At 55.6% G+C, this 22,824-nt stretch overlaps 2 protein-coding genes across 5 annotated transcripts in view; one reads left to right on the top strand and one right to left on the bottom strand.

Annotated features, from left to right (window-relative positions):
* The window catches only part of LOC101637877 (WAS protein family homolog 1), a 14,449-nt gene extending 12,173 nt beyond the window's left edge, over window positions 1–2,276 (top strand). The window contains exons 8-11 of the mRNA XM_012732493.1: window positions 54–224; window positions 1,056–1,214; window positions 1,679–1,747; window positions 1,885–2,276. Coding sequence (XP_012587947.1) covers window positions 54–224; window positions 1,056–1,214; window positions 1,679–1,747; window positions 1,885–2,024 — 539 coding nt within the window. The 3' untranslated portion in view covers window positions 2,025–2,276. The remainder of the gene's footprint in view (window positions 1–53; window positions 225–1,055; window positions 1,215–1,678; window positions 1,748–1,884) is intronic.
* DDX11 (DEAD/H (Asp-Glu-Ala-Asp/His) box helicase 11) overlaps window positions 2,269–22,824 on the bottom strand; it is a 27,498-nt gene continuing 6,942 nt past the window's right edge. For 2 of the 4 annotated variants that reach the window (XM_012732490.1, XM_012732489.1), the window contains exons 3-26: window positions 21,297–21,548; window positions 20,761–20,847; window positions 20,314–20,462; window positions 16,565–16,610; window positions 15,818–15,925; window positions 15,510–15,597; window positions 14,910–15,127; window positions 13,284–13,436; window positions 12,304–12,350; window positions 11,887–11,966; window positions 11,020–11,064; window positions 10,835–10,902; window positions 8,557–8,595; window positions 8,176–8,284; window positions 7,968–8,099; window positions 7,508–7,620; window positions 5,799–5,871; window positions 5,411–5,514; window positions 4,684–4,833; window positions 4,368–4,436; window positions 4,159–4,259; window positions 3,758–3,842; window positions 3,393–3,471; window positions 2,269–3,234 (exon numbers count right to left, since the gene is read on the bottom strand). In XM_012732490.1, the coding sequence (XP_012587944.1) occupies window positions 2,975–3,234; window positions 3,393–3,471; window positions 3,758–3,842; window positions 4,159–4,259; window positions 4,368–4,436; window positions 4,684–4,833; window positions 5,411–5,514; window positions 5,799–5,871; window positions 7,508–7,620; window positions 7,968–8,099; window positions 8,176–8,284; window positions 8,557–8,595; window positions 10,835–10,902; window positions 11,020–11,064; window positions 11,887–11,966; window positions 12,304–12,350; window positions 13,284–13,436; window positions 14,910–15,127; window positions 15,510–15,597; window positions 15,818–15,925; window positions 16,565–16,610; window positions 20,314–20,462; window positions 20,761–20,847; window positions 21,297–21,548 (2,655 nt within the window). In that variant the 3' untranslated portion in view covers window positions 2,269–2,974. The remainder of the gene's footprint in view (window positions 3,235–3,392; window positions 3,472–3,757; window positions 3,843–4,158; window positions 4,260–4,367; window positions 4,437–4,683; window positions 4,834–5,410; window positions 5,515–5,798; window positions 5,872–7,507; window positions 7,621–7,967; window positions 8,100–8,175; window positions 8,285–8,556; window positions 8,596–10,834; window positions 10,903–11,019; window positions 11,065–11,886; window positions 11,967–12,303; window positions 12,351–13,283; window positions 13,437–14,909; window positions 15,128–15,509; window positions 15,598–15,817; window positions 15,926–16,564; window positions 16,611–20,313; window positions 20,463–20,760; window positions 20,848–21,296; window positions 21,549–22,824) is intronic. The other 2 variants (XM_012732491.1, XM_012732492.1) reach the window with 2 other exon arrangements.

Here is a 22,824-nt window from a genome sequence, read left to right on the forward strand (position 1 = left end):
GCTGGGAGTGCCCCCACTTGTCCACTATGGTCACCTCACACTTCCTGTTTCAGGCCTAGAAGATGGGGTGCTAACAGCACCTCCACCTCCTCCTCCTCCCCCGCCACCTCCCCCAGCTCCAGCGGTGCTGGTCAATGCACCCCCACCACCGCCCCCACCCCAGATCATCGCCTCTGCTAGCCAAGATGCCAGGGAAGGTGACAGGGACATGGTGTCTTCTTCAGGTAGGAGCAGCATGCTGGGAGGGGCAGGGTTGTCACTCTTAAAGGTCCAAGCATTCACAGATACTGCTCAGATACTGTATTTCCAGAGTTGTTTTCATGTCAGATACCTTGTCCCATTGGCAACATAGTAGTCATCAAACCACCTCTTTGGAGACCTAGAATTCTAACCTGTGAGGTAGAGGGAATCTGAAAAAGTGGGTACCCCATTGCTACTTAAAACAATAGAGAGAGGGCTAAAGCCACTTCCGCATGAGTTCAATCCCCGCCCCGGAGGTGACCACATGGCGTGGCAGACCTCTCCTGGCCCACCCGCTACTCCCCTCAGCAGTGTACTTCGTCCATCTGCCTGTTCTGCTCCCCACTCTGTCTCTGGTGAAGCCTCTGGCCTATACCCCAGTTCTGTATGTACAAATAAATAAATCTTTAAAAAAAAATAGGGAGAGGACTACTGAAAATACAGTACAAGCATCTGTGTGACCCTAAAATTTCAGAATTCATTTTAATGGCTCCCAGTACACCCAGAATGGCACAAAACCCCCTTGTGGGCTGATGTCAAATTCAGACACTGGGCACATGGGTCATTCCCAGCGTCTGCCTTTACCTCGGAGGTAAACTGGGTGGGGTTGGAGGGACCTGGCTCCCAGACAGAGCCTCCTGAGCCCAGGCAGAGGCAGTCAGCACAGTCCTTCAGGTCTCCAGAGGCACGGACTTCCTCTTTCAAGGGCTCTTCCTCACAGCCAGGAGGCGAAGGGAAGCCTCTGAGCCCCAGGATGTTAGGATGGGTGGACCCATCCCAACAACCTTCCCTCTCCACACCCCCCCCCCCCACAGCTCCAGTCCAGGGAGCTCCTAAGGAAGTGGTCGACCCTTCCAGTGGCCGAGCCACTCTGCTGGAGTCCATCCGCCAGGCTGGCGGCATTGGCAAGGCCAAGCTCCGCAGTGTCAAAGAACGCAAGCTGGAGAAGAAAAAACAGAAGGAGCAGGAGCAAGGTGAGGACCCACTCCAGAGGTGCTAAGGCAAGGGCCCTGCTCCCTCGGGTATGCGTGGAAGCTCTGGTGGCCATCCCACCTGAGTCAAGGATTGTTCCCTGACTCGGGCACCTGCTTAGTGGAACTTTGCTCTCTAAGCAGGTAAGGGACAGACCTCATCCTGTAGAAACTAGTTATGAAGACTCTCCTTGGACAGCTAGTGGCCTAAAGCAATGGTCAGGGGTACAGGAGCTGCCCAAGGACAGGATGCGCTCAGTCCTGCTTCTGTAGAAAGCTGTGAGGCTCCTTTCATAAGGTGGTTTATGCTCGGCCACAGCCGTACACTGGGGCTGTTCACACACGCCCTGTCTCACAGTGGAGCTGCGATGTTCTTGTTACCGTCTCAGTGCTGGTTCTGGTGGCCTAAACCCTGAGGAGCTCACCTCAAGGGCAGCACCCTCCCTCACAGGGCTTTCTCCTTGCAGTGAGAGCCACCAGCCAGGGCGGGGACCTGATGTCGGATCTCTTTAACAAGCTAGTCCTGAGGCGCAAAGGTAGGAGCAGCCCTGCCAGCCCCCCAGGGGTGGCATCTCCAGGGCTTCCTGTCCTGATACACCACCCTTTTCTCCCTGTTTTAAACTCTCCGGGGATTGGGTAAACTGGTGCCCAGACTAAGCCCTTTCCCTTCCAGGGATCTCCGGGAAAGGACCTGGGGCTGGAACGAGCGAGGGGCCAGGAGGAGCCTTTGCCAGAATGTCAGACTCCATCCCACCTCTGCCGCCACCCCAGCAGCCACCAGGAGAGGAGGATGAGGACGACTGGGAGTCCTAGGTGCCCCTGCTGCCAAGCCTGCCCTCCCTGAACAGCGGGATGGGGCTCAGCCATGGCCCCAAGGGACAGAGTTCATGGAAGGCTATCCCAGGTCTGGGCCTGGCCCTTCCTCAAGTTGCCGACAGGCTGCCTTCTAAGGTCAGTGGCTGGGGGCAGCGTTCACGCTCTGCCCAGTCACCAGCGTGCTCCCCTCTTCCCTAAAGAGACGAAGAGAAAATAGTACAATAAAGAATGACGCCAGGTCTGAGCACACATCAACAGAGCACTTTCATTCAGCAGCAAGTCTCCTCGAAGCCAGGTCTTGCCCTCCCTGGGAACAGAATACCGAGCAGACCAAGGCCCCTTCCCTGGGTCAGGGAGAGAGGTGAGTCACCAGGGACAGCTGCTGTAGGTAAGGGGAGGATACTTTCACACAGGAAAAACTGTCCTAGCGACAGACACAGGGTCTCTAAAAATAGTCTGCTGAGTGCCTAAATGGCCCTTGGTATAATTGCTGATGTCAAGGGAGGAGGTGACTTGAGTCTGCTCAAGTGGCTGAGGAGGGAGGGAGGAGGAGGCCAGGCTGCAGTTCCTGATTTAGAGGTAGGTGAGGTGATACGCCCCTGGGCCTAAGAGCGCCACAGACACCAGAAGCTGGAAATGAGAGCATTCTTATTTTCAATTTTAGCTACAAAAGGGGAGAAAAGGGAGGCAGGATGGACCTGTTTCACCTCTTAGCAGCCCAGTACTGAGAAACTCAACAAGGAGAGATGGCTGCAGCTGCCAGCACTGCCCACAAAGACTCACACCCTTCAGGGAGGGGAGCACCCTGAGATGAGCCCAAGGGTGCCCATCTTTTCTCAGATAGGCTTTTCCCACAATTAACCTGGGTCCTGGCAGCCCATGGTTTCCAGAAGGGGCAAATGTTTCAACCGGGCAGAGTGGAGGCGCCGCCTGGGAGTGGTGCGCAGTCAGGAAGCCGCAGACTTCTCACGGTGGAACTGAGGAGACAGGGAAAGGTGGTGGGACACCAGATCTTGGGCCAGGGCCCTCGGGGCAGTGGCAGCAGGACCCACCTTCCGTATGGCAGCAATGGCGTGGCCGAAGTTGACTTTGACCTGCGTGCAGTTTCGGATCCAGGCTGGGAGCTTTGCCAGGATCTGTGGGCGGGTGTAGCGGTGGTCCAGTAGCACTATGCTGGCGAAATCTGCCTGGTGCCTGATGGCCCTGCCTGGACAGAAGCAGACCTGGGTTAAACCTCCCCCACAGCATGTTTCCGTTGTCTCCTCCCCTTCCTCAGCCCTGAGGCTGGGAGATGGCAAGTAGAACTCCGCTTCCTGTCACCCTTCCCAGTCACCCGTCGCAGTGGCCAGGAAGGCCCAGGCTCACCTATAGATTGGTTGACGGCCTTCATACAGAGATTCTCCACCAAGGACTTCCCCGGGCAGGCCTGCCCTGGGGCTCTAGGCTAGAAAAGGGCAGAAGATATGACCCTTTAGGATTGTTCTTGTGCCTCCTAGCTGAGAAAATGACACTGCCAGGCATGGCAGCAAGATCACTGGGCTTCATGGACGCCGGCAGCTGACAGAATGGACAGTTAGGGAGAAGCTCGCGTGTCTGTAGGAGCAGCATCCCTTCCCTGCCACTTCAGAACAGGTTGGGGGGGGAGGAGTCACATAATGTGGCCCCGATTGCACCTGCCAGTCGCCCTCCCCGCGCCGCTTCTCTCACCCTCTGGAGTAGCGGATACTCACAAGGGTCCGGTCCAGGTAGGCCATCTTCTCCTGTAGCTCTGGAGACTTGATGTTGGGGTAGGGCATGCCCACCATAACCACACACCTAGGGGCACGCACATGGGGCTCAGACTCTCGAAGTCCAGGATGAAGGGCCAGTTGTCACCCACTGCCACTCCTCCCACCCTGAAGCTGTGCTCCATAACTGCCCTCCGCAGCCATCCACCACTACCACCTGGGAATGGGTCAGCTAAGAGATCCACCTGAAGCCAAGGGACAGTCTTCACAGCGATGGTCTAGCGAGCCGCGGGGCTGAGTGGCCGCAGCCGCCTCGCGCAAGCTTGGGAGGTCCCAAGCGCAGGCCAGGCCCTGGCGCTTGGAGTGAGGAGTGGTCAGCGTCAGGGGCCAAGTCCACCTCTTACCGGCCGAGGCTGTCGGAGAAGTTGATGCCTTCACTCATCTTCCCGCCGACGACAGAGAGCAGCAGTGCCCCTGTCATCTTGCCTGGCTGCTGGCCGCAGCTCTGCAGGAAATACCAGTCCCAGAGCTGCAGGCCATGGTGCCACCCAACAGCTTCTGCTGCCAGCCCCACATGTTCTCTGGACCCCAAATGTCAGCGTTAGGCTCTCACCTTAATGCACTTGGAATACTGCGCCAACACCTGCTCCACCTGATTTGCCCTCTTGGGTTCCTGAAATATCTGAGGGCAAGCAGAGAATGTCTCCCAGAAAAGGGTTTCAGGACCCCTGGCCTCGGGTCTGCTCTCAGCAGACGGGACCAGAGAACCCAGGCAGAGGCTCTGGAAACACCCTCTAGGCACAGTGATAGGGGACGCCAGGGGCAGGGGCCGAATGCGCTAAGCCCTCCATGGGCCCAGCCAGCGGTGTGACGTGCGTGAAAACGCCCAGGAACCCGGGACCCCAGTGGCAGGCTCTGGGGTCACTCACCTTCTTCCTGACAGCCATGCTGCCCAACAGGCCACTCTTCTCCCACTGGGCATGCACTTGGAGTAGGTAGTCGTAAGAGGGGAAGAAGCAGACGACCCCTCCAGGGATCACAGTGCACAGGTTACAGAGCACGCGGCCCACCTCATGCATCTGCGGGAGACAGGGAGCTTCCGAGGAGCCCTTCAGAGCCAAGCGCAAGGCTTCCTACCCTCCCAAAGGCAACTGTGGCCAAGAGGGCTGCAGCAGGTGGCTCCCCCGAGTGGGCATCACGGAATATGCCACCCTCCCTGCCAATACCCTGTAACAGGTGTCACGGCACTGGCACACCAGAGCGAAGATCTGCTCACTGGTGTGTCACCAGGTCCTTCCTCCTATCAAATCTCACGCCCAGGTGAGCAGCTGGGGATTTAAACACCTATGATAAAGCCCAGACGCCCTAACACCTGCACCCTGCCCAAGGAAGAAGCCCATATAAGCAGACGCCAAGAGGACCAAAGGAATGAGCCACTTTGTGTGAGCTCTATCTGAAGCATCTGGAGGTCGACAAGACTGGCTCACTTAGCAGCCTAAGGGACGGGAGGAAGCACCACACACCTTCCCTGATAAATACCTGGGTACCTGTGCTCCTGGGTAGCTGATAGGGGGCCCCAATGCCTGAATGCTCAGGAAAAACTTATCCCCACCCCGAAGTGCCTCTCCTGTCCTAGCAAAGGCTACTACTACTAACCATCTGAGGCAGCGCTCTCTTCTGGTACGTGAACTCCAGCTGCTGGTTGGAGGGTCCACAGGTGAGGACGAGGGGCAGGATGTTGTTCGGAGGGATCACGTGACCTGGTACGACCCAGAGAGGGGCTGAAGACTGGAGGATACCCTGTTCCAACCGCTGTCTTCCAGAGCAGGCGTCACAACATACAGCACACCACTCACCGGTGTCCGCAACAAAGATGGGGAAGGCTCTGACCCACCCTCCCTCCTGCACCCAGCGGAGCTGGAGACACGCAGCGTGAGCACATGGAGAAGTGAGCTCACAGCAAGCAAAGGGCAGGGGTCCTGCCACGTGGGCGCCGTCCCTGGGCCCGACAGGCAGCCCACTCCACCTGGACGTGGATCCTCACCGCAAGAGAACTCCACCACTCGCTCGGCTTGCACCCCAGCACACGCCAGCAGCTGGTCCCGAAAGTCAGACACCTGCAGGCCACAACGTCGAGGCTTTGTGACTTACCAGAAGCCAGGGGCAGGCAAGGGCCCTGGCAGAGAGGGGGTGAAAGACTGACAAAGACAGATTTGGGCAAGGGGACTGCAAGTACATAAGAACAGTGAGGTGAGGTGAACGGAAGGCCTGGCAGCAAATTAGCAACAAGGAAACTGGGACATCCGGCATTGGCGGCCAAACTGGAAACAGACAGGATCTGGCAGATCTGACCCACGTTGCTCTAGCTGCCACGCGGACAGTCACCAGAGGCAGTCAAAATTACGCACATGGCCGGGCCCCACAAGAATGGCCACGGGGAGGACATGCGAATTTGTGCTTTTTAAATACATGTTTTTCACCTGGCACATAGAAAACCTTAAATGTGCCCACTTTGTGGAGAAACAGGCACTCTGACCCATGGCTGGGGACGTACAAGGCAAGACAACTGCTGGAAGGCGATTTGATAACATTCATCCTGGCAATCCTGGATCTAGTCTCCCCGAAGACAGCTCCATCAATACCTGACGTGCACCAGGACAGTTTTTGTGACGTCTTTTATTGTTTTTAAGGATTTATTTGTGCCTATAAGAACTGGGTACAGGCCAGAGGAGGTGGGGGGATGTGAGCGGATTCCCCAGAGACAGAGTGGGGAGAACAGGCACCCACTGAAATACACTGCTGAGGGGAGGGGCCACACATCCTGTTCTAGGGCGTGTGCTGAGGAAGCAGCAGGAGAACTGCTCAAATTACCACAGTGTTGCTTAAACCCAAGAAAACAGGGGCCTCCCTGGTGGTGCAGGGGTTAAAGCACAGCACTGTGAAGCTCTCCACAGCCACTACAGCATGAGTTCAATCCCCCGACAGGGAGCTGCTGACCCACAGAGCACAGCAGACCTCTCCTGTCTCCCTGCTGCTCCCCTCAGCAGTGTATTTCAGTCAGTCAGCCGGTCTCTGGTGAATCCGTTCACCTCCCACACCTGACCTATAACCCAGTTCTTGTATGCGTGAATCTTAAAAAAAGAGAAAAAACTGGAAATGGCCTTCTAAATACCTAACAAAAGCAGCTCTATAAAGTAAATTCATGTACTAGAATGTAACACAGCTAAAATATGGCAGAATAAAAAGCACATTTGCTGACAGGGAAAAATGACCTTTTGTTGCTGAATAAGAAGCAAATCATTACAGCATGAAGAGAATACCCTCTCTTTTTAAAATGTGAGCATATATTTGCAAAAATTATGCGGAGAAAGATAATGATACACACCAAAATGAATCTTTTTGCTCACAGAATCATGACCTATTATTTCCTCTACTCTGCTGCTGCTTTCTACAGTGAAATACTCATAAAACAGAGGCCCCATCTAGGCCGGGCGCAGGAAGGGAATGGCACGGAGGCACCGAAGGACAAGCTGAGGCCCTGGCAGGGGTTTTCCATGGGAGAGGCTGGGAAACGTCACTGGGTGGGTGGCACCAGTGAGACAGCACTGCGAGGCCACCTGGTGGACACTGACTGGTCTGCTCAGGCCAACCCCTTCCCTTCCTGGCTTGGGGGCCAGTGGCGGGGAAGAGACCACTGCGCATCCTCCCCTGCCCCATCCTGACACCAGACACAGGCTGGGCGTGGGGTCTCACCGGCTGCATGGTGCCCCCCGCGATGACCACCGCCCGGCATTCCTGCACCACCTGCGCAAAGTGCACTGCGGGGTTCAGGAGCAGGAATTTGAGGCTGCTCTGACTGAGGGTGCCTGAAAGAGAGACAAATAAGACAGCTCCATGGAGCAGGCAGGCAGGCTGCTATCCGACACGAAGGGAAGCCCCAGTGGGGTCCGCAGACAAGGCCCGAGACACCACTTGCTCGTCAGCGCCTCTCATCTCTAGGACCACCCTCTGAGGCAGACGCTAGTGCAGAGCAGGAAACTGGTCCCAGGCGGACCCCCAGAGGCATCGCACCAAGACTGCAGCAGGGCACACCTCGCCCAGTCGGCGCGCTCCCCGCAGACCATCCGGCGCGCGCAGCTGCCCTCCCACCCCTCTCCCGGGAAGGGGGATGGCAGCAAGGCTGCCGACCCGCCCCGGCTCCTGGCATGGTTACCTTGGTGGCTCAGGATGACCCTGCCGTCCTGGCTGGCGGTCGTGAGCGCGGCTAGGAAGCCTTCGATGTGCATCAGCGGGGAAGCAGGCCGTGGCGCCGAGGGCTCCCCCTCCTCTGCAGGGGCCGCAGGAGCTGCAGAGCACAGGGAGGCAGAGGCTCGGGGCGCAGGGAGCGGGGAGGCCTCCTGCAGCCAGCCTCCCAGGCTCACCTGCAGTCGCCCCAGGTTGCAGGCTCTGTAGGAAGTGCTGAAATCCGGCCAGCCTGGGCTGCTCCCTGGAGGACAGGACTGTCCCGTACCTGTCCGTGAAGCCAAAGAGCTGGGGCCGGAGCAAAAGGGATAGGGAGGCGTGAGGACAGCAGCAGTGAGAAGGAAACGGGGATGGATGGGAGACTCGCCGGGGTGACAGCCACAGCCTACCCTCCCTCACCCCTGCAGCCCGGCAGGTGCCCTCGCCCAGCACTCATATGCTCTAGAGTAAGCGGAATGGAGACAAAGGGGACTGTGGTTTCCGAAGAGGAGAAAGGCACGGTGAGGGCAGCTAGCCGGACACCCTCGGGCCCCACCAGGCCCCCCGGGGAGGGTGTGTACCTTCCTGCTGATCATGCTCTTTTCACAGTAGCGCCGCACCTGCAAACCAAGCCTGGCGGTAGGCATGGACATTGGGAGGAAAGGCCACCGCCTGCTAACCGCAGGGAGCACAGCCCACCGCCACCTCGCGAGGCGCCCGGCCGCTGACCAGCCGCGGTCAGGCCTTTCTGAGGCCACACTGTCCCGCTGCCTGAACAGCACAGGGCTCCGCAGGGGAGGGCTCCGTCCCGCCTCACCTCCTCACACACGGCCGCCCTCTGAAGGTGCCCAGTGGCAGTTATGCCCCCGTGCTGGCCTCAGCGAGACGCAGCTACACTGGACCCTGAGGAGTAAGTCAGTTTTAAGCAATGCCACGAGTGACAGCACAGAGGAGGCACAGCCTGGAGCCCAGGGCTCGGCTGGAGTCCATTCCACGGGATGCACACGACGCGCAGCTGGCGTGCGCGGTGAGGAGTTCGCAGACTTTCAAGATTTCTGAAAAAGCTCTAGCTTTCCACTCAGATTCACTCTGGCCCCGAACAGGGGCCTGGATCAAGATATGGTCTACCCACACTCCTCAGCCACAAAATACAAACTCGGCCGTCCCAGCAAAAGGCAGGCACGAGGGGGTCAACGCACAGCAAAGCCGTCGGAATGGCAAACGGCGGGCGGAAGGAACAACTCAACGAGGTGCAACAGACAGACGCGCAGACGTCAATAAGGAAGGGAGGGCCTGAAGTTAAAGGGGGTGGGGGCCGGTGGGCTGCGGGGTACTGTGTAAGACCCGATTTCTACACCCACGCATAGTGAGACGTGAGGGAAGAGATTTACAAACTAAATATTCTCAAGTGCTCACGTTTCAGGTGAGTCTCACTCTCCAGTTTATCACAAAGGCATGTAGTGATAATCGGGGAAAGCCAGTTTTATTCTGGGGGCGACAAACACACTGAGCAATGAACATTTCCCTTCAAAATAAAAAACTGTACTTCAGGAAATCCCACAGATTAGACAGCAGTCTTGGATATTCTACTTGTATTTGTTTCCCAACAGATTAAAGCAGAAAACAGACACCACCAGTCTAGCAGGACAGTGCCTGACCTCAGCGCCCAGCCGGCCCTCGCGGGCCGACCGCAGGGTTCACTCATCTGTGAGACGAGCAGCAGCGAGGTGGCACGGAGCTTGTGTGGGTGTTAAAAAACGAGAAGGGCCCTCCATGGTGGCGCAGCGGGTTAAAGCACAGCACTGAGAAGCTTAAGCCACTTCTGCATGACTTTGATTCCCCGCCTGCCCCGGAGGTGACCACATGGCGCGGCAGACCTCTCCTGACCCGCCCGCTGCTTCCCTCAGCAGTGTACTTCGTCGATCTGCCTGTTCTGCTCCCCGCTCTGTCTCTGGTGAAGCCTCTCACCCTCCGCATCTCTGGCCTGTACCCCAGCTCTGTATGAATAAATAAATAAATAAATAAATCTTTAAAAAAAAAAAACGAGAAGGAAGTTCACTAGACTGCAGGTTGTAGGAGACACTGGAAAGGGCGCGGGGGACCAGGCGCAGAAGACGGCGGGAAGCCAGAGGCAGAGCGGAGCGCCGTGGAGGGGTGGGCAGGGCTGCGAGCAGCAGGCCGGCTGTCCGGAGGTCAGGCAGACAGAAAGGAAAGAAGGGCTCACGCCGGCTCTGCTCCCTCGCTACCGCACTCTGTGGCCTGCGGGGAGCCTTGCTGAGGTAAGCGCTCCGAGCGCCTCAGCTTCCCGTGCTTCTGGCCATTCCCCGCCTGCATGTCACAGAACCCAGCCCGGCTTGGAACACAGAGGTTCTCAGTGTTGCCAGCAAACTCGTCACGGAGGTTGCGAGTCCCGTGCTAGCTACTGTACCCCATGTCTGGGAAGGCCAAGCAGTCACCCCAAGTCGGCAGGGCAGGATGAGAGGGGTCAGGCAGCACAGCCTGACTCGGTCTAGCAGCGGGAACGTGCTCTGAAAGTAACTTGGCAAAGCCAAGACTGTGCCAGAAAGACGGAGCGGGCGGAGGGCTGGGGCCGCGGGGGTCTCCACTGGGCTGATCAGGTGCAAGGAAAGGCACCTTCCTCTCAGCCGCCCTTACGACTCTTGGGACAGAGGCAAGGGTGTTTTTTCCTGCTGACATGTTCTTTTGTTTCAGGAGTTAAGTAACCTCCATGTATTTATAGATGCTCTCGAGTGCTTGAGGACAGAAGTAAATTTGTTTCTTCCATAATCCTAACAGTGTTCTGTCCATATCCAGAGGCGGACATTCGACAGGCTGACATGAAAGAGGCGAAAACCCTACCTTGAACAGGTTGATGTTGTCAATCTGGCTTTGAAAGAGAAAGTCATTGATGGTCTTCAGCTCCGTCCCTGCACGTGAACAAAGAAAGAGCCTTGGAATCCTCACTCTGGAGAGCCGGGCTCCCAGGTCCCAGATGAGCTCAACAACTTGTCAGGACGACTGGCATCTGAGGGCAGCCCTCTTACCTGCCTGCGACAGGTTCTGTGTGTTGGGGTTTTGCTTTATATTGCCTAAAAATGAGAATTCAAACAGGTCAGGATGGCGGTCCTCTGCCCCCCTCTCGCGCACTGTGATCTATACTGTACTGTCAGATCAAAACGTCTGGGCAGCCTCCCCCCAGGGCACCTACAGCCAGCCCACTGAGGCCAGAGGGTCAAGAAGCCTGAGCGAGTGATGCCCGTGTTCGCCGTCGGAGCAAAAGCCTTGTGATCTCAGTCCGTTCACACCTCTTTCCAGGCAGGGCCTGGCCAACACCCCCATTTTACGCAGGACATGCCGAGCTACATGTTGCGCATATAGACACAGCAGCAAGGCAGGAATGGAAGTGAAGGCCCACAGGAGGCGAGACCCGCCCACACAGAAACCCTCCCTCAGCACCTTCCGAAAACTCAGCTCTGTACAAGCCTCCGAGGAACTGCCTTGCAGTAAAGGAAAGGTGGCGCAGCACCGCCGACTCGCAGGGGACCCTGACCCACGACCCGTCCCAGTTCCCCACCACAGGCAGGTGACTTCCCTGCTCTGAACCAAGTTCCTTGGCCCAACGATGAGGGCTCAGTGCGGGGCTGCTCTCCTCAGTCACCCACAGGATGGCCGCTGCGCACAGCACTTGATTACTACTACCTGTGGCACGGGCCGGCTGAGCAAGGAGACTCAGAAGAGGGGTCCGAGAAAATACCTACAGTCAGACAGTTTCACTGAGATAGAAAAAGAACTTTCCAACTTGATGGCCACAGAAAAGCCAGGTGACTGGCAGCCAGGGAAGAGTCCTGTGAGCTCAGCAGTCTGGATCTCACTCTGGGCTGGCTCGGCTCCTCCAAGGAGGCAGGGCTTACCACCTAGCACAGCCACAAACTTCTCCAGCAGATACAGGATCTGTTTGATGTACATCAGGTTCTTGGCCTTCAAACGCTTCCTGAGGAAAAACCCACGGACATCAAGTGGAAACACTCCACCAGAGACTTTCCTTTTAACACCTCCGCCTGAGGCTTTTTGTTTGGTGTCGTCGAAACTAGGTCACAAGCTATACTCTCTCAGGAAGAAAATGCCAGCCGTGGCCCAAAGCCTTCAGTCAGCTGCTGTGTTCTGACCATCCTCGGCTCGTGTGGGGTTACACCATGATGAACCATGAGGTGATCGTGGTGGTTCACACTAGTTGAACCTGGGTCAGAAATGGAGCCCCAGAGCTTCCTGCCAGAGGGGCTGCTAAAGCTGAGCGGGATGCCCCCCAAGCCCCTGGAGGTAGGTCTCACCCGTATCGTTCCATGTACTGGAGCAGCTGAGAATGGGCCTGGCAGAGCTGGAGAGAGAACAGAATGGATGTGAAGGCAGTCCAGGCTCTGGGCGTGCAATCCAGGGTGTGCCCGTGACATCTCAGATTACGCTAGAAATGCCAGCCCAGAACAGAGCTGGCAAGCAAGGTGAAAGCGGAGCTGGTGGAGACGAAAGTTGTGCATTTTGAAGGCCCTTGGTTAGTGAAGTTGTCACATGGGCTGCAGGGTCAGAAATATTCAGTGCTAACATCTATGAATCGCCACGTTCAATATAAAGTTGCTCACCTGCTCAGGGTCATGAAAATGAGGCAGAAATGGAGCAGAGCACCAATATGAGACAAAAATCCCACATGGGGCCTCCCTGGTGGCGCAAGGAGTTAAATCGCAGCACTAAGAAGCTGTCTGGAGCCACTGAGCAGGAGTTCAATCTCTGGCCAGGGATGTGGCCCACATGTACATCAGACCTCTCCTGTCTTGCCCGCTGCTCCCCACTGTCTCTGGTGAATCCTCTCACCCCCATACCCCTGGCCTGTACCCCAGTTATTGTATGCATAAATAAATCTTTTTTAAAAATCCCATGTGGTGTCATAATAGCTTAAAAACAGTGGCTTTCAGAAATCTCAAGCATTTCTCAGTTAAATCCCCCCCAAAGCATCAATAACATCCAACCACACGAGGACCCCGCTCTAATGCCATCACCCTGGGTCATGGAGACGAGCTGGCCGCATCCTGGGCTGGAGGGCCTTGAGGCAGGCCGTGCAGAGCAAGGAAATGAGCCACATGACCCAAGCTAGTCTCCACAGCGCTCAGATCTGCTGGCAAGCCAGAGTGGGCTTGGCTGGCCCCTGCTGCGGGCCGTCTCAACCAAGCCCACCTCCAAGCAGTCCAGCTCCAGGCACTTCGAGAGCCGACCTTGTTGCTCCGCCCACAGGCCCCGGCTCAGAGAGCAGCTGACCCACCTGGGAACCGCTGACCTCGGTGCTGTGGATGCCGGTGATGGTGTCAATCAGGTTGTGTGCCTCGTCGATGATCACCACCTGGCCCCGCAGCCGGATGCCCGCCGCCTGCCGGGTGGCCGCATGCAGCAGCATCTGGTAGGGCAGCACCACCAGCTGGAAGAGGAGATGCAGCCCCTGAGCAGCAGGCTCGCCAGCCCACGCTCAGCTCCTAATGTGGAAGTTTCATGCCTCGCCCAGAATAAAGTGGGGTCACTGGGACCAGGCTTTGCGCCCCTCTTTCCTTGAAAGTTAAATAGGACAGTGAAAACTGGAGGTCTGGCTTCTGACAGAACACAGGTAGGGCTGGGGTAGGTATGGGATGGTGAGGAAAGTGGAACCACTGGGGTTTAGACTGGGCCGGTGCCCCAAGGCACCCCAGCCTCCTCAAACACCACGAAAACCACCAGTCGCCAGAAGCAGCCCCGGGTCCTGTCCTAAAGTGATTTTCCTAGCTGCGTTTTCCTGGGCAAGTCACCAACATCCCTGACCCTTCATTTCTTCAATTGCAAAATGGGCCCAAAAAACTCTCGAGTGAGAGTCCAGGGTAACATAAATGCACTCTGAAAATTTTGTTAGGTGTTGTTTTGATGAAAGAAAAGGAAGTCTGAGAAAGGAAAACATGCAGAAAACAAACTTACAGCCTAGATTTGGAAAACATGCAGAAAACAAACTTACAGCCTAGATTTAGAAACGGGCTCCATTACCCTCTTGCTATGAGAAAAGAGAATTCATTTAACATTTCTGGGCTCCAGTGTCCTCACATGAAGAAGTAAGGAACACAGCCTTACTAGGATGCTACCAAACAAAAACAAGGTGAAAATACCTCCAAATGTCAGGATCGCACAAATTTCCATGACCTCTTGCTGTATCTGCACACAAGCATCTATAGCCTGGCACCGTAGCGCCGGCCCTGGAAAGCCCCAGGACAGCTGGGAGGCCCTGGAGGCCACACGGGCAGGCAGACTCAGGAGCACTAACTGCCAGCTAGTTAGCACTGACACAGTTCCCTGCATCTTTTAAGATCTACTTAAATTTTTTCTTAATTATACAGGAATCTCCACAAATGATCTCCTATATCCAAAAGTCACTCAAATTAAGAAAGACGCAAGGAAACCATTAATGCACACCCACAAAGAACAATGCCATCATTTAAAGCCTGTTAAATTCAGTTTTCCGTCTAACGATAACACTCAATGTGGCAAGTCCAGGCAAGATTGGGCTGATGGGCTGCAGTCAGTACTTAAGGCAAGAACAGTCGCTCAGAAGGGTGGTGTGGCAATGACCTACACTCCCTCACCCACTCCTGTTTCTGCCCTGGCGTCACTCACAGGACTCCAGGGACACACATTCCCTCCTGGCTCTTACCTGCTATCCCCCAATAATGTCAACTGCAGCCCAGAGCTACCAGGGGACTCGGGCCACCTCTGACCCCATACCAGGGAGGGGGTGAATGTCATCAGTGTGTAGCATGCCAGCTGGCCCAGCCAGGGCTGCTCACTTCTTCCCGAATTTAAGGACTGAGGAATCCCTCAGGGCCTAGGCCACAGCTAAGTCAAGAGCTACAGCCCAGCCCTCCAGAGTCTTCACCTGGGCTGCTGGGATGGCAAGCCGGCTCCCATAGTAGGGGCAGGCGCGGGCCTCCTTCCCTAGGGTCACCAACTGCTCGATGTCCTTCACTTCCACCAGGACCTCGTCTCGGAGAAGCTGCAGCTGCTCGTAGCTGTAGAAGGGACAGGCGGCCCGCTGCTCCCGCCGGCTCCGCTTGGGCTTCTCTACCTCCTCTCCCTCAGCGCTGCTCTTGCTCCCTGAGGGAGGCACAGCAGAAGGGGGACCATGCAGAGAGAACGGTAACTGTCCACAGGCCTGTTAAGACCCACTGGCAGAGCCCATAAAACCTGTCAATCACTACTTCTGGTTTTCTGGTATTTCATTTTGGACTCTCTAGAAAAAGCTCGTTTTGGATTCCTTCATCTCAAGGTCAGGATTTTGGATTAGGTGCTGACACAGAGAACGAGAACTCTTTTCCCGGGGAGAGGATCTTTGGGAAGGAGCCAGGGGTCTGTCCGCTCAGCTGTCATTTCCCTGTGAGACGCTACCTTGACTTCCTCTCCCACCTTCTCTCTCCCCTACCACTGCCCAAGGGGACAATCTCGGGGCTCTCCCTGTGACCCAGTGGAACTGGGGTACCATGCTTGCTCCTCTGCATCTCCATGCACCGGTCATTGATGAGCTGCACTGAACCCAGGTTTTTCACATCTTCATTTACACAAAGGTTCTGTAAAGCAGGGGGAAAGGGCGAGTCAGAGTGACGAAATACAGCAACCCACTAGGCTGCACAACTAGCCGCCTCCATTTCCCAAGGACCCGAAGTCGCCAGGCAAAGGCCACTCCCTACCCCTACGTGGCCTGCCTCAGTGGGACCTTTCTGTCTGGAAGAGGAAGACAGAGGCCCAGGGCAGGGTGAGAGATGCCCCGGGCACACGCTGCCTGTTTACCTGCCGGGAGCCCAGGGAGACGACCCGGGTGTCCTTGCCAAAGGGGCTCTTCTGCACTTCATGCACAAACTGGGCCAGCTGGGAGTGGGTCCGACTGCAGTAATAAATCTGCTGAGGCAAAGCAGGAGTTCAGAGAGACCCGAACCAAATCCAAGTATCTTCTGCACATCACGGCCTAAGAGACTGAGGGAACGGGGAGTGCGGGCACAAATACCCATGCCAGATCTCTCCCCCATGCACCTCAGCTGGTGGGACGCAGGGACTCCCACTGCACCCACAGCTCCAAAAGCTCGAGAGCACCCACAAGATGGGACTCTGCATCAGCCACACTCAGCTTCTCATGGAACCTCTTTGGGGGCGGTGCCCGTCATAGGAAAGGGTATTTGCCCTGAATGCTGGCCTTGATATGGAAGACTCCGTAAGTGAAGCCCCAAATACACATCCCCCAAAGGGCTTGGAGGAGGCTGAACTGAATTAAAAAAAAAAAAGGGGGAGTAGCTCATTTCAACTGAGAAAACAAGTTGTATGAAACCAAACGGTTTGAAGGGTGAGAAGTGTCGGAACCACACAAACCCCGGTGCGCTATGTCAGTGGAAACGCGGGAGCAACAGGCCGCCCAGCCAGGCGGAGGGGCGCCTGCTCTGGAGTCAGTGGGGTGAAGGCATGTCTCCACAGGAGGGTGGCAACAGCCGGAGGGGTGCTTTCTCCCGTGAGGAGAGAGCAAGCACCGAGGTCACCGCGGCTTACCTTAGTCACATGCTCTTCCTCCAGGTCATCCTCATCCTCGTCTATTCTGAGGAGACAGAACAAAGTCTTCTCAGTGAGCACAAGTCAACTAGAAACAGCGCTACTGAGCATCCCACACGCCCTCCGCAGCCCTGTACGTGAACCAGGAAGGTCTCCCCTCAGAAGGCAGCGACGGAGCCCAGCAGGAGCAGGCAGACACAAGCCGAAGGTAAGGATTCACCAAGTGGACACGGAGCCCCCACCCCAACCCAGTAACACAACCCCACCCTCCTGCTGCTGCCGAGAGGGAAAGGAGAAAGGGGCACAGGATGCCCAAAGCCCGGGTCCAGCGTTTGCTGGCCATCGAGGGCTACTGTCCACTCTCTGTCAGCCCTCCAGCTAACCGCACTTCCGGCAGTCCCCATGACAGTGACTTTCGTGTCTCGGCCCTGAGGAGCCACAGGCCACGAGGTCAGCAGAGCCAGGCGAGCAGCTGCACGGATGAAGCGTAAACACGTAAGTCTTCAGAGCCGGCCGTGTCCTCAGGGAGGGTCAGGCCTCTCGAAACTGGAAGCGATCAGGAGGAATGGAAGCTAATTTGCAGGATTAGCGGCTCCAGCCAGAACCCTCAAGGCACTTTGTCTCTCATGTTCATATCCAGTGAGTTCACTACCCTGTCTCCAGAGGGCTCTAGGGAAGCAGCAGAGCTTGGCCAGCAGGCCTGGAGGCAGGCAGACAGGGCTGACAAAGCGCGGCACAGAGTCCAGAGGCCCAGCCCTGGGAAGGGGCAGCAGTTCTCGAGTCCAGGAATCTGTGCTCGCGGCAGGATTCGGAGCCCCCAGGGGCTCCATGTTCCCACCCACTGAAGAGGCAACCATCCTGCCCTCTGGGGTCCTGCAGAGCACTTCAGTACAGGAAAATGAGGCAGGAAGTAATTTATGGAGGGGGAAAAACACTCATGAGAAACAAACCTATCCCGCTGTGGCCCATTTTGTTTCTTCTACAAAGTTTTAAATAAATATAGAAGTCTCCAGGTCATCACTGTTACGGGGCTTGGAGACTGCGCTCCTGGTCTTGGGAGGGCAAATGGTGAAATGGCCAAAACCGCTGAAGACACATTTTCACTCAGGAGTCTGAAAATGTCTTGAGCAGGGACAGTGGTCACAGATCCGCCAGTAAAATGAAGATCACAGATGCTTGAGCACCACCAAAATGCTCTTACACATGAGCTTTAGTAAATAATTTCATAAGGGGCTTCCCTGGTAGCGCAGGGGTGAAGTCTCAGCGTGATCATCAAGCTCTGCGGCCTGAGTTCGATCCCCGCCCCGGAGCTGACCCACATGGCGTGGCGGACCTCTCCTGACCCGCCCGCTGCTCCCCTCAGCAGTAGACTTCGTCACTCTGCCTGTTCTGCTCCCTGCTCTGTCTCTGGTGAATCCTCTCACCCTCTGCACCTCTGGCCTGTATCCTACCTCTGTATGCAAAAATAAATAAATCCTTTAAAAAAAAAAATGAAACTGGATCACTATCTTACATCATACACAAAAATCAACTCAAAATAGATTAAAGACTTAATGTAAGACCTGAAATCACGAAACGCAGGGTTACTGTTCTCAGGCATCAGTCCTAGCAGTGACCTTTTGGATAGGACAACAATGACGCAAGCAACAATAAACAAGGGAACTTCAGCAATGGACACGCCACACTGAAAAGCCAACCTGTGGACGGGGAGAAAACACTTGCACAAAACATTTATCCGATACTTAAAATTCAAAATAGGTAAAAACTGCACCTGAAGAGCAAAACATCCCAAATAATCTGTTTTAAAAATGGGCAAGAGTTGAACAGACATCTTTTCAGAGATATTCAAATGACCGAAAGAGACCTAAATAGGCATTCAACATGACTAATCACCAGGGACATGCAAGTGCAAACCCAATGAGACATCACCTCACACCCGTTGTCAGACAGCTACTAAAAAAGGCAAGCAACAGAGGAGGGGATGGTGACAGAGCTATGTGCTGTCTGAAGGCAGCATGAAGGACCATCACTTTGATGGCCCTCCCTGGTGGTGCAGCTGTTTAAAGCCCAGCACTGCGCTTCAGCATGAGTTTGAGCCCCGGCCAGGGAGGTGACCCACATGGTGCAGCAGACCTCTCCTGACCCGTCCACTGCTCCCCTCAGCAGTGTACCTCATTGATCTGCCCGTTCTGCTCCCCACTCTGTCTGTGGTGTATCTTTTCACTCGCACCCCCACACCCCTGGCCTGTACCCCAGCTCCTGCATACATAAATAAATCTTTAATTTTTATATACTTGAAAGTTAGTAAAGTTAGATGTTTAAAATTCTCACCACACGGACTCATTAAATATGAGGCAATGATGTGTAAACTAGCCTCATCAACAGTCACCACTCCACAGTAAATATATACCGAAGCGTGACGCCAAACACCTGAAACTCACATGATATTCTATGTCAACGAATCTCAATAAAACCGCCAGAGTCAAGGAATGAGACCACCGAGCGGCTGGGGTGAAGTTAGACGGTGCACGGCAGCCACCCTGTGCAGTAGCACAGATTCTCCAAGGGAGGGTTTTAGGCCTGGGAGCTGTACTCAGGCTGTCCCAGAGACCAGTGTCACCAAGATGTGGGACACGGGTACTTGCGGGCACCCTGAGAGCAGCAGGAACCTGTGCCCAGGTGAGGGCCCACAAAGGGATGGTGCTTTGTAGGCAGTCATGCCTTGGGGAGTCCAAACGGGAGCCCCTCCTCTCAACTCCCCCCATCTCCCGGGGCACTGAGGACACCCACGCCTCTCAGTGGTTTACAAGACCTGAAGAAACTGCGTCTGCCTTGTCTTCTGCTTCTCTCCGCCCCCGTCTCTGGCAGCTGTGTCCCTTTTGGTCCCTTAAACACACAAAGCCACTTCCCATTCCCTGGCCCCAGGCTTCAGTCCCTGACAAGAAACATCCATCTTCCATGGTGCTTTCTCAATCTTCAGGTCTTGCTGCAATGTCCTCTCCTGACTGCTCTACCTGGGCGCCCCCTTGTCCTGTCCCGTTTTCCTCCTGGGTAGATGTGCGCACTTCAAATAAGGGCTGTTCTGTTGTCAGTGTCCCTCCACTATGCACCAGCCCCGAGGCACTTCACGTCTGTCTCCTGCAGCTCAATCACTGCCTCCGCGCCTGAGAAAGTGCTACACCCGTCAGACACTCAGAGGACACCTGGGCAGGCAAAGTCCGGGCGAGAGGAGGTGCTCATGAGGAGCAGCGGGCTCTGAGGGCCCTACTTGGTATCTTCAGTATTTCCTAGCGAGTAGCTCATGTAGCAGAGAGGCCCATGAACCTGATCAATGGCAGCCTCTGGCGAAAAGAAAAACCCAGGTTGCGGACACCTGATGGCCTCTGTCATAAAGGCCACTCAGCGTGGCCGGGGGCTAGGAGCTTGAGATCTCAAGCCCAGCCGCCGGTTCACATGCCAGTCGGGGCTTCCTGCCTGGGCCCTCCGCAAGCGCATCACCTTGCCGGGCCGCAGCTGCCTCACGTGGCAGGCACACACGTCATCATGCCTAGGGCATTAACACGTGCGCAGCAGAGCCTGGTGGGCAGGGCTGCCAGTGTCACGGAGGGGTCTCTGAGGAGCCGGGCAGGCCAGGCCTTCCAGGGCCTGCGAGTGACAGAGAAGTCGGCCTCTGCGGGCCTGGGGCAGAAGCTGCTTCTCCGGAGGCCGAGTAGCAGTGGGCTGGGCGGTGGGTAGAGCAGAAGCCTCACCCGCTAGCTGCTCCTTGCTCCTCATCGCTCTCGTACTCAGCAAGCACCAGCTCCTCCTCCCCAGACTCCAGCTGCTCGTCCCCTGTTCCCGCTGCCAGCATCTCCCTGCTGAGGCGGAGGAGACGCTCCGTCTCTTCTTCTTCCTGTCTCTGGGTGGGGGTTGCAGGTGGGAAAGAGAAAGAAACCTTCACTCTGGTGTCCTCTCCTTCACCAAGGCAGCTGCAGTGCGGCTGTCGCCAAGGGGAACGCACCCCCACGTTACGAACAGGCCTCACTGTAGCGACACCCAGGAGTTCGGCTCCAGCTGCTCCACTACTGGGTGGAGAGAGCTCGGCCAGTGGGGCCAGACAGAGGCTGAGGCGCCAGCCACTCACTCAGAGGAGCCCCACCATGACGCCCCAAGACAGCGCCATGGCCTGGGGCCCCCGGCCACTCCGAGACACTCACCGCGCGCTTGGCCGCATACTTGAGCTGCGCGTTGTGACGGAGCTGCTGCAGGCGTTCTTCTCGCTTCTTCCTCTTGACCTGCTCCTCCTAGGGGGAAGGAGCCACAGAGGCAACTCCTGCAGGGAGCCCCACGCCAGGCCTTTCACAAAGCATCTGGGCTGCTCACACAGGCAGGTCTTCCTCAACAGCCCACATCAAGGCTGCTGCCAGAGACTCAGCCTCACCCTCGCATGCTCTCAGCGACATTCACTCCTAATTGAGTTTGCAGCTGCGGAACCAGGTTGCCAATGGCAACAGCGGGGTTCCTTTCCCAGGTGGGTAATGAATGGATCCGCCACCTCCGACTAGAGAAAGCCTATTGATACCAGCTTTAAAAAGAGGGCAAGGGCTGAGTACCACTGACTCCAGAGAGACAGAGCACTCAGAGGTACTGCCAGGGCAGAGAACAGGTGACAATGAATCTCAAAATCAGCCCACAGCAACCATTAAGTCCAGCTTCCTGGACCCACTCCCACCCCGGTGACCCCAGACCTTACCCTGAGTCGGTCCACCAAATCCCGTTCTTCTTTCTTCTGCACAAACTGAGTGACCCAATCGGGCTCTCCAGCAGGCCTCAGAGTGGGGTCAGCGCTCTCTTGGCGGGAAGCAGAGAGAAGGGAGGACTGGTCTTTCCCATCAGTTAAGAGGGCAGTTCCCGCTTCAAGGAGACGTGCCTCCTCTTGACGCTTCTTCTGCTCAAAGTCTCGGAGCCAGGAGAGTGCCCCACAAATGAGACTCAAGGATTTTCCCTAAAGGAGGGAAACGTTTTCAGAAATAGAGCACAAAAAGCAAAGCTTTCCAAATGACTCAAATGGATGCCACTTTAACAGAGCCTTCAGGAAAGACATGATTTCAAATATCAGAGGTGCTGAAAGACCAGCCTGGGAAGGAATTAGCAAGAGAGCTAGGAGAAATGAATACAAATGCAGTTCTTGAATCACACAGCTCACGGTGCCTACAAGAATTCCAGCAAGACCTATCAGGTTATATGTAAGTACTGCAAGTTACCCTAATGTAATTAGAAAGTGAGAAATTAAATAGCCCTCCCCCCCCCAAATAATTGAGGTCAAACTCGGAGAATGAATCCCCACTTGCTAAAGGGGAGACACGTGTAGCTGAGCACTGGTTCTGCCAATGAGCAGACCCACTGATCCCATGAGTCCCAGCACCAAAACTCTCAAAAGCAAATCAACCTGAAAACGACAACAGTTGATCTAGAGACCAGCAATGACCTGTGTGTCATTGCTACGGTTTGCCTGGTGTGTGCCCCTCCCAGTCGTAACCCGCAGTTTGTCAGAATATGATCTCATTGAGCAGTGAGGCGATTACAGGTGCTATTTAGTCAAGAGGTGAGGGACCCTGATCCACTCTGTCACCCTTGCAAGGAGGGGAGAGGTGAACACAGATCACATGGGGAAGGCAGGCTCGGTAGCAACACAGGCAGAAGGGAAGACCCAGCAACCGCAGGACACGGCCAGCAGACCTCCCCTGTCTCGCCCGCTGCTCCCCTCAGCAGTGTACGTTGGTCAATCCACCTGTTCTGTCCCCCCTATCTCTGGTGAATCCTCTTAACCCCCACACCTCTGGCCTGTACCCCAGCCCTTGTGCATAAATAAATAAATCTTTAAAAAAAAAAAGTTGAGGAAGTTCCTAAGAGTATGGCTAAAGTTATCTTCCAAAACCAAAGGTGGGTACAAGCTAACATGAGGAAAGGGTATCTGAGGCCATGCAGGTCCATTTCCTTTAATAGGTAGGACTACAAAAATGTTAGAGCAGAAAATGATGTGTAATGAAATAAATATAATAATAAAAGTATCTACAATATACCTAGCTCTGAGTGATGTTACTTGAGATACCATCCCAGTAAGTCATAAAACCTGTGCCAAGAAAAGTAAGCTCCCGCTTCCTGCACACCGTCAAAGTAGCACAGGGCTTGGGGCTGGGAACGGAGCGGCAGGCTCTCTGGGAAACGCCCACCAACACAAACTTCACACACAACCCCCAGGCGTCATCACTGCTAAGCAC

This window comes from Condylura cristata, unplaced genomic scaffold (genome assembly GCF_000260355.1).
Source record: "Condylura cristata isolate star-nosed mole 26May11 unplaced genomic scaffold, ConCri1.0 scaffold00034, whole genome shotgun sequence".
NCBI classification, from domain to species: Eukaryota; Metazoa; Chordata; class Mammalia; order Eulipotyphla; family Talpidae; genus Condylura; species Condylura cristata.